We start from the raw sequence: 9,604 nt of genomic DNA on the forward strand, positions 1-9,604 counted from the left end.
TGGTATGTTATTGTCTGATTTTGAAATAAAAAGTATATTTTTAGAAAGAATTTCTCAAACTAAAAATAGACCTTATGTAATTAATTGAGACAAAGTTTTTACTTGACATTAATTACGTACATAGTAGGATTTCAAAATATGAGAAAGTTATTGTGCGTAACACGGAAATTGATTTTTTTTTTTTAAATGTTTCATTTCGAAGCTTAAGCATTTATTTCCAACTTACGCATTCATTTCCACTTCCCCTCAACAGCACAATCCTCGATTGTCACTAAATGAAAAACAGAAATACGTTGTAGCCGTTCGTCATGAACACTTCCAATATCTGGAAAAATATAACGTTAAGTTGTAACCGATCATTTCGTATTTCAACCAACAGCTCTAGAGATTCGCTCCATGCAGAATCATTCCATTTGTTTAGAATTTTCTGAAGCTTCCTGGTGCCTTCATGCAGTTTATAAACGGTCATTGCGAACAGCAGAGATCTAAATCTCGTGTACTGTGGTGATCTATGTTGCATATGTCACAAATTCCATTTAATGAGCACGTGAATCTTAACTTTAACAAACGTAACTTTAATTTTTTTAGAAAGCTGCAGAAAAACAACTTTTCCCTGCATTCTATTGTATATACCAGTAATATCATCGGAGTTCAGTAAACTCTTGTCCTGACTAGTACCAGTACTTCCCCTGAAAGAGGAAATAGAAGCTGGAAAAAGTGGTTCCACTGCCTAATAAATCACCCAATAGCATGGTACCACTGTTCCAATCCTTTTCACGACTAATAATGCCGTCCCACAAGTACCAACGACAAAAGTCTATTAGGACATGATAGAACATGAGCCCTTAAGATGGTAAGAATTTCCACAAAGGTCTTGAAATGCACCTGGCTGCACTACTAACAGTATCAGCAACATCAAAGACAATGTTGTGTTGAAGCAACTTATTGCTAGAATGGAAGCATTCAGGGGAAGTTAATGGGTGCTTTTTGCATGGATTTTTGGACCAGCTCAATTTGCTCCTGTGCGTGAACACTACCGAAGCCTGTAGCAGTTGCTGCTGCTGGTGGCCGACCGACGTACTTGATATCCTCGAATTTTCCACGGCTCAGCTCTCTAAGAACAGTGGCAATTCGGGGTGCGATGTAGGTGAATGCACCCATGTTCATTGGTTCCTCTTGCGACCACACAACCTCAGCGTCTGAGACAAATCCAACCACATCATAGGTTAAGCTATCAGCTGAGGTTCAGCTAGCAGGTTGCCACAAAACATCTTTCTGTGAAAAGTTAACAATCTGGGTGAAGTTTGCGAAAGAAGAGTCAAAATTTATCAAGGGCTTTCAAAGTTCTGAATATTGAAGATATGCGATAAATCAGAACCTATACTGGTAGAAGCCACTACGGAGAAAGGAAGCAAGTATATTCAGAGGCATCAAAATTAGGAGCAAGAAACGTACTGGGGTATCTTTTCAGCTCCCTCATAACGAGGTCGTAGGGGACGGGGCAGAGTTGTTCCAATCGGCAGATGGCGACATCGTTGGCGCCAACTCGATTACGCTCCTCATCAAGCTCGTAATAAACCTATTGTATCCAGACAATCATAAATCTATACCCAAACCCGAATAAAATTTGCAATAATACTAGCATGATAGGTAGTATATGGGATTTTACACCCACCATGTGATTTGATATATTAACACAGATGACAAAAAGAAAAAGAAAAAAAGAAAAAAGAAGAAGAAGGTCCTATCACAATAAATAAGATTCACATTGCATTCGTTCACGATACACAGTTGTCATTATCAACATCTATATATCAACAAAACACATGATCTGGTCATCACAAAACACAAATATTCGTACTTCTGGAAAGGCTACCGCCACTTACCTTGCCAGAGCAAAGAACAAGCCGACGAATACTCTCCTCAACTTCACCATGGTCATTCTTATCTTTGATTAAACGCTTGAATCGTGTCCCTTGCTTATCGAAACCTGGATGTCCTTGAACATCATCAAATTCAGAGAGATTTGATACACAAGACTTGTGTCGAAGAAGGTTCTTGGGTGACATAATGATAAGAGGCTTGCGGAAGTCTCTGTGAATCTGCAGCCATTCATAAGACCGTCAAAGAATCAGCACTCTCGCTAATACAAGGAATGAAGGATTCCCCAGTGCTTGACATTGCAGAACGAATTAAGAAGCATATAATTCGTTTGCAAGTTAAGTGCTTTCATTATGCTCCGCATAAATGGATACAATCCTACACAACCAAACACGCTGCAATATTTCCCAATAAAACTGCCTGAAAAATCATATCCACATCGCTACAACCTACAAAAGGATTTTGGAGCTGCTTTATTTCGACGATGCTTAGAGTAATATAAGTTTTACATACCTGTCGTCGCAGAACATGGAAGTAGTTGGCAGGTGTGGTAACGTTGACAACCTGCCAATTTACTTCCTGGATTTGCCGTCTCAAGCTTGGATCCATTTCTGGAACGGCAAATGGGTAGTCATCGCTCATCTAGAATTAAAAAAATATCAGTTTCACATCATTAAAAAAAAGGAGAGAAGGAGAGAATAAAGATCTTCAACAACGAGGCACTACCCGGATTCAGAAAGACTCGTAAACTTCCATCCCACAGAATATTTTTTACCTGGAGGTATCTTTCAAGACGAGCACTTGAATGCTCAGGTCCTTGCCCGTCATACCCATGAGGGAGCGTGCATACAAGACCTGTTTGTCGAAGCCACTTAGATTCCCCACTGCTTACAAACTGGTCAAAAATTACTTGGGCACCGTTAGCGAAGTCACCAAACTGAGCCTCCCATAAGACGAGAGAATTGGGGTTCTCCATTGAGTAGCCAAGCTCGAACCCTAGTACTCCAAACTCAGATAGCGAACTGCATGACGAAGAAAGCAAAGTCAGCCAATGCAAAACATTCAAACAATTTAAGAAGAACACCCTAAAATAAGATGTTTCAAAATAGAATGTAACCCTAAGACAACAAATTACAAAAACGGCTTAGCATTGCATGTATTCCACGCATCACGAGAAAATTATATCACCATCATCAAAGTATTCTTACCTGTTGCTAACAGTGAACATCTCTTCATTCTGATTCATGACAACGTGGTCAAGGGGACAATATTTCTCTCCTGTTTTTTGATCATGCACTACAGAGTGACGATGGCTAAAAGTGCCCCTCTCCACATCTTGACCGCTAAGTCGTACATGATTACCTGTAATAGAATTCAACAGTATGATGCGTAAGATCCATTAACCCCACTAAGTATTTCTTTCCCCTTTTTTCCTTCATTCTTTCTTGTAATTGAAAGTAGAGGACAGGACACAAAGACGTTATCATCTGTGATTTTCTTTAAAAAAATCTAGATATCATTTCAGGTTACCTGTAACCTAAATTGAAATTTTGCAGGTTTCGTTACTGAGATTCACTTCGTCGGATTTCTAATATTAACAAGAGGTGGTTTTGACTCAAAGCAGCAGTGAGGAAAATTCAAACAACTGTAGGTAGATAATAATGATGTACCTTCAACTAATAGTGTGGCAAAAGCAAGTGCTTCTGCAGTTGCCCAATCCACACCTTCACCCGTTTCAATCATCTTCTTTCTTGCATCGTACACCCTTTGGATGCCCTTGTGCGCAGTAAATCCTTCGGGTAAGGTTGTAATAGCTTGCCCAACATTTTTCAAAATTTCTGGCTTCACTCTGCCAAACCCCCATCGTTCATAAAATTGAGGATAAATAAACATAGGCAAAAGTATTTAGTCATAACAAGAGGGATACTGCACTCCCATCGAAGTGACCAGCTGCACTACAGGGCATATCATAAACGTAAGGAACAATGGCAAATGGGCTCAACAATCCTTGTAACCAATATAAAAGGATGCTAAAATATTTGACAGATATGATGAATGCATACCCTGTATTACGAATTCTGGAAAGCTGCTCTGGTCCCTTGAAACCTTGCCAGTAAGCAGCTAACCAGTCTCGAGTGCTAGGCACGTATTCCTTGCTTTTATCGAACTCCTCGTTCAGGATTCTGAAAACGTTGTTCTGAAGATCTGAGACCTCTTCTTGAGAAAGATGTTTCTCATCAATCAACCTCTTCATATAGCTGTCAAGTGCTGGTGGATGGTTCCTGATCACCTGCAATGATAACAGGTCAAGCACAAACATCAAAAATTCATCCTCTCAGGATCTTCAAAACTATATTGATGCCCGGAAGAAAATCCAAAATCGCGCAATTGTTCCTTACTTTTGTAATTGTTCCTAAAAACACAAAGCCTCAAATAATTCTTAGCACTCCGACAAAATGTTGAAATTCAAAAACCGCATGACAAAAACCCATAAAACTTATCATCAAGAAAGCATAGCAAATTCCGAAAGGTGAGAAAACTATATTGATAAAATTGTCGTATTTTTTGAAGTCAAAAACATTATCGTGTCCGCCGGCCACTCAGGACCATGCAAAAAGCTCGAAAATAAGATCATACCTTGTACATGGTGGGTTGCGTGAAAGAAGGCTCGTCTATCTCATTATGTCCAAACCTACGGTAACACACAATGTCTACGACAACATCGGCTTTAAACTTGTGACGCCACTCAGCTGCAAGCTCGCAAGCATGTACAACTGCCTCCACATCGTCACCATTGACATGGAAAATCGGTGCATTAAGAGCCTTGGCGACGTCAGTACAGTATGGCGAAGATCTGCTCGATTTAGGATCAGTAGTGAATGCGACCTGCAAAACAAGAGCCACCGTTCAGCTCATCGACTCAATTTAGAGGCTCAAACTTCCTGCCTTGTGCTAGACACAAGGGGATCTCACATTAAGAAAGGTACAACATGATTGATAGCGCCAGTGAGCAGGGGCTACATGTGATAGGTGACGATAATAATGCCCAAAACTTTTTGAATAACCCCATCACATTACGCTGAAAACGTAGATAATACCCATCATAATAAAGAATTGTATTGCACGATTTCCTAACAAGAACTTTGGGAACAGAATCTATCCGCCCTTAGATTCATTAGAAACCTTGTAACATAGATGAATCCCGGTGATTAGCAAAGTGAATACAACCATTCAGAAGTGCTGCAAAATCAACATGAAAATGACCATAGCTGCATGTTGAGGTTGCAGTCGTGAATATTTAAATTCCAAAGAGGATATGTCAAGAACCTGATTGTTGACCACAATATGAATGGTGCCTCCAATTGTGTAGTTGGGAAGATCACTCAAATGAAGAGTTTCATAAACCACGCCTTGACCGGAGAAACTACCGTCTCCGTGAAGCAAAATGGCCATGTTTTTGCTTCGATCCTTATCGTTGGAGTAATACTGCTTAGCACGAGTCTTTCCGATAACAACGGGATCGACAGCCTCCAAATGACTGGGGTTAGCTACAAGAGACAGATGTATTCTCTTCCCATTTCGCGTCGGCCGATCGTACGACGTACCGAGATGGTACTTCACGTCTCCACTTCCAGTATAACCACCAGCATCTTCAGATGGTTTAATGCCACCGCTAAACTCGCTGAAAATTTGCCTCAGAGGCTTGCGGACAACATTACCGAGAACATTAAGGCGTCCTCTGTGGGGCATACCAATAACAATACTCTCCACACCAGTATCCGCAGCCCTGTCGATTAGCTCCTTCATACCTGCCAAGAAAAACCTAGGCCATTCGATAAAGTCTTCACACCGACTCTGGACTCACTTCAAAAACTGAATAAGAATTATCCACTGATAATCACTTCCTTGATTCTTGAAACTAACAACAAGCACAAAACCAACGATTTTCAGGTCTATACCAGGACTAGAAGTAACACAGAAAAGAAAGTCGAAGAATCTGGACATACCTGGAATTAGGGTCTCACAACCCTCCAAACCAAACCTCTTCGCTGCGGTCCACTTCTGGGACAGGAAGTTTTCAAAATCAGTAGCCCACATGAGCCGATCCAGAATGACAGCCTTCCGGCTAGGTCCGTACTTCCCAGGACGTTGAGTTTCGATATTGTCACGCAACCAATTGCACCTTTCCCTTTCTGGAATGTGCATGTATTCGTATCCGATAGTGCCACAATAAGCTTGTTCTAGCCTGTGCAGGAGTTCGAAATTGCAAGGTCAATCTTCCACAACTTTATACTGACTCTCTAACCACAACTGTTAAAAGTACTTCAGCAGCAACATAGAATAAAGCAACGCATCCGCTTCTACCGACTAACAGCAATCTAATCAATACTAATCAAAATATGAACATGAATCCACTCTCCATTCCACTCATTAGCTCAAATTGTTGCACAAGAATGTAATCTAAACTATGAAGCTACTCTTGGACTGAAAATTTAAAAACTAATTTAAAAAAACCAAAAAACCAAAAACAAGATCAAGCAGACAAACACACAATCCTGACTAAAGGATAAATGTAACTCTTCCAAATTAGCCTAGAGGTTTGATGCAGAAGCATGCCTGGACAGAATTGCCCGCAAAGTCTGCACTGGACGGTTCTCAGAAAGGAACCCCGACATTCGCCACACACCGAGGAAAAACTCTCTATCAAGATCAGCCTCGGAGAATCCATATAAAGCAGGATCAAGCTCGAGCGGGATATTCCTATCGTCAAGGCCCAGGGGATCGAGCTTCGCCTTCATATGACCATTCACCTGGTAAGCTCTCACGAGCAGCAACAGCCGCATGCTCTCCTGGATGGTCTGTCCTGACAAACCAACATTACTTGCCGTCTGCCCCGTAAAGTTCCGGAAAAAGGTATCCCACGACTCATCAACACTCTTCGGATCTTGCTCCCACGCACGCTGCAGCTCCTCCAGATACACACTCGAGGTCCCATCCAGAAAGTTGTCCGTCAGCTTCGACAAGGGCACGCTCCTTGGCGTCGCAGCTGCCGCCTGCTGCAACCTCTCCTTCGACGAATGCAACGCTCTCGCCCACCCCGTCAACGATGAGTTCAAATCCCGAGCTACATCCCGAGCACCACTACACTTCGTGTAGTAGTCGGCTCTCCTCAAACTTCCGACCAATGAACCGCTTGATCTCACCTGCCGCACAGCAGATCGAGCAAGGGTCTTCGCCGCGACAGAGCCGACCCGAGACCACCCCATCGCTAAACCCTAATTGCTCAAAATCTTATTGCTCCCTCTAATCTTTACGAGATAAACCAGTTCCTAAGGTGTGAAGGAGCCGGTTGCGGTGACGGTGCGCCCGACGAAGAACGCGCCTACAACGAGAGAGGTTTGCACAAGGTCGGAGCAGCGATGGTCTTGTTGTTCAGGATCCAACTAGCAGTGGCGATGGCGTCACTGAAGCTGCCAACACACGCGACGACACCAAAAGTGCCTCGCTCACACTTGACTTTTCCAGTTACCGCGAGAGACTCAACCTATGCTAGTCCCCACGGTTCACACCCGGTTTCTACCATGCACCGGATCCGGTATAGACTTCGCTGTGTTTTGTTATTAGGCGTGGGCTCAACTATTTAGACTGGCATAAGTCATTTGTTGATCAATTGTTGTTGGTGTTAAGGGATTCAAAAGAAATAAATAAATAAATAAATAAATAAATTTTCGGAGAAACACGAAGCAGACAATGTAGATGCAAAAAGATATTTTGAAATGAGTTACAAGCAAAACTTTTGCTCTTTCTTCTTGTACTTTGTAAGAAGATATTTTTGTCCTGGAGTTTAGCCACCTGGACAACTTTAATTCCCACTAATCCTAGTCATGACGAATGTTGGTATTTATTCTAAACAATACATAGATTTACATATGGTGAGTTGCCTTGGTAGGGTAAGTCATAAAATAAAATAGCATGCATTTATGCAATTCTACAATTGAATCAGAACATTCATTAAGAAGTTATAAATTACTATGTATGTATATACAAATATATGAAATTATTTTTTCATTCATTTGTTAATTCTAAAAATAACTATTGTGAAAATAAACTTCTAAGTCATTCTAAGACATTAGATATCTATTTAGATTCTGTCAATATTGTCCAAAATATCATAAATACTATGTAATAATTATTTTTTAACTCAGTATAGTTTTATTTCTCTAAGATTCATTGAATTTTTTATTATAAAGTTGCCTATTTATATTCCTATACTATTTATATGAATATATAATTTTGATAATTTTGCAACATCAAAAAAACCAATGTTAGATTATACTTTATTGATATTCATTTGATTATCATTCCTTTTAAAGTAATATAAATATTTAGAGGTTGCATATATATATATATATATATATATATATGAGCATATTAGTTATATTTTAGTTACAATTTATATTTTTACCAATTTTTAAAAAAATACAAAATTATTGTAAAAGACACTTAATGAATAAAATAACTGATAAAAACAATACAACAACTTAGATACATGCTATCATTAGTAATTAACTTAATTTTATTGAAATATATATTTAAAATAAGGCATGTTGAACAAATGTAACAAATAATAATACTACTAATAATAATAATTATTATTATTATAACCACAGCAAGCAAACAAACATATTAAAACTTGCATTTAAAGAATCACACATTAGACTTTAATATATGCATATGTTTTTTGATTCATTTGCCACAAATTAATTGAATTTAAAAGTTTAAAAGTTACGTTCATTGAAATAATTTTAGTCAGACTAATGTTATATTGATTTTAATCAATCTATGCGAAATTGAATTCTATATGAATTAAATTAGTATTTACTTTAAAATAAAACATAAAAGATCAAATCAAATTGTATAAAAAGTATTTATAAAAAGTATTTATAAAAAGTATTTATAAAAAGTATGAGGTTTTATAAGAAAATCAATGAAATTAATAATTTGTTATAAAAATAATTTAATACTTATACATATACATATGTTAAAAATGTAGTAGATAGCTATTAACAACAAATAAGATAATTTGACATTTGTATAAATTTTATACATATATGACATTTAATATATATATTAAATCAATTCTATATTTATTCAAATTTTTAAGTAAAACTTCAAGCCAAGTCTTTATCTAACAAATACTACAAACATATATTTGGATTTTGTTTATAGATATATAATAAGAATTCTTAATACTCCAAAAATTCAAAATTGGTTTTAAAAATGAAAGAGATTATAACTTAAATTATTTTTTAATACCTATAGATTACTTTTTTAGTTTAATTAATAATATATAATTAGAAAGCCAAATATTTTATAGAGATTCAGATTTGTGTGCATCAAATAAGGTAATATAAGTTTAAAAACTCCTAATATACTAAAAATATAAAATATAAAATATTTAAAATAGTATTAATAAAAATAATATTACTAGATTCTACAACATTATACACTAAAAGAAATTATGATATTTTCAAATTTTTCTATATCATTTCATCATCTTAAATAAGATAAGATTTCAAAAAGATAAACTTATCAAATATCATTTGAAACTTGGTAAGTAACATATTTCAAATTAAATACTAAAAAACAGTTTAACTTAATTTCATGCTATATTGGAATATTAACAAATACTTAATAATAAAAGCTGTATGCTTTTATTTTA

The 9,604-nt window shown here is 37.4% G+C and overlaps 1 protein-coding gene across 1 annotated transcript; it reads right to left on the reverse strand.

The window, feature by feature from the left end:
• Positions 1-554: 554 nt before the first annotated feature.
• LOC112275989 (uncharacterized) lies at positions 555-7,272 on the reverse strand. The gene is made up of 12 exons (XM_024506891.3): positions 6,499-7,272; positions 5,889-6,127; positions 5,209-5,690; positions 4,519-4,767; positions 3,945-4,171; positions 3,552-3,730; positions 3,090-3,243; positions 2,657-2,903; positions 2,395-2,523; positions 1,887-2,102; positions 1,456-1,579; positions 555-1,199 (listed from the first exon to the last, which is right to left on the reverse strand). Exons 1-12 carry the CDS (start codon positions 7,146-7,148, stop codon positions 964-966), a joined length of 3,132 nt encoding a protein of 1,043 aa, XP_024362659.1. The 5' UTR covers positions 7,149-7,272; the 3' UTR covers positions 555-963.
• Positions 7,273-9,604: the final 2,332 nt, after the last annotated feature.

The sequence above is a fragment of the Physcomitrium patens genome, chromosome 23, assembly GCF_059467195.1.
Source record: "Physcomitrium patens ecotype Gransden chromosome 23, ASM5946719v1, whole genome shotgun sequence".
Taxonomy (NCBI): Eukaryota; Viridiplantae; Streptophyta; class Bryopsida; order Funariales; family Funariaceae; genus Physcomitrium; species Physcomitrium patens.

Bases quoted from the DNA above. Each gene is read 5' to 3' on its own strand.
- LOC112275989 (XM_024506891.3), bottom strand. From the start codon at position 7,148: ATGGGGTGGTCTCGGGTCGGCTCTGTCGCGGCGAAGACCCTTGCTCGA. The intron at 2,524-2,656 runs GTAAAAAATATT...TTTTAATTCTAG, and splicing joins GTCTTGAAAGATACCTCCAG to ATGAGCGATGACTACCCATT. The intron at 2,103-2,394 runs GTATGTAAAACT...GAATGGCTGCAG, and splicing joins TCCATGTTCTGCGACGACAG to ATTCACAGAGACTTCCGCAA.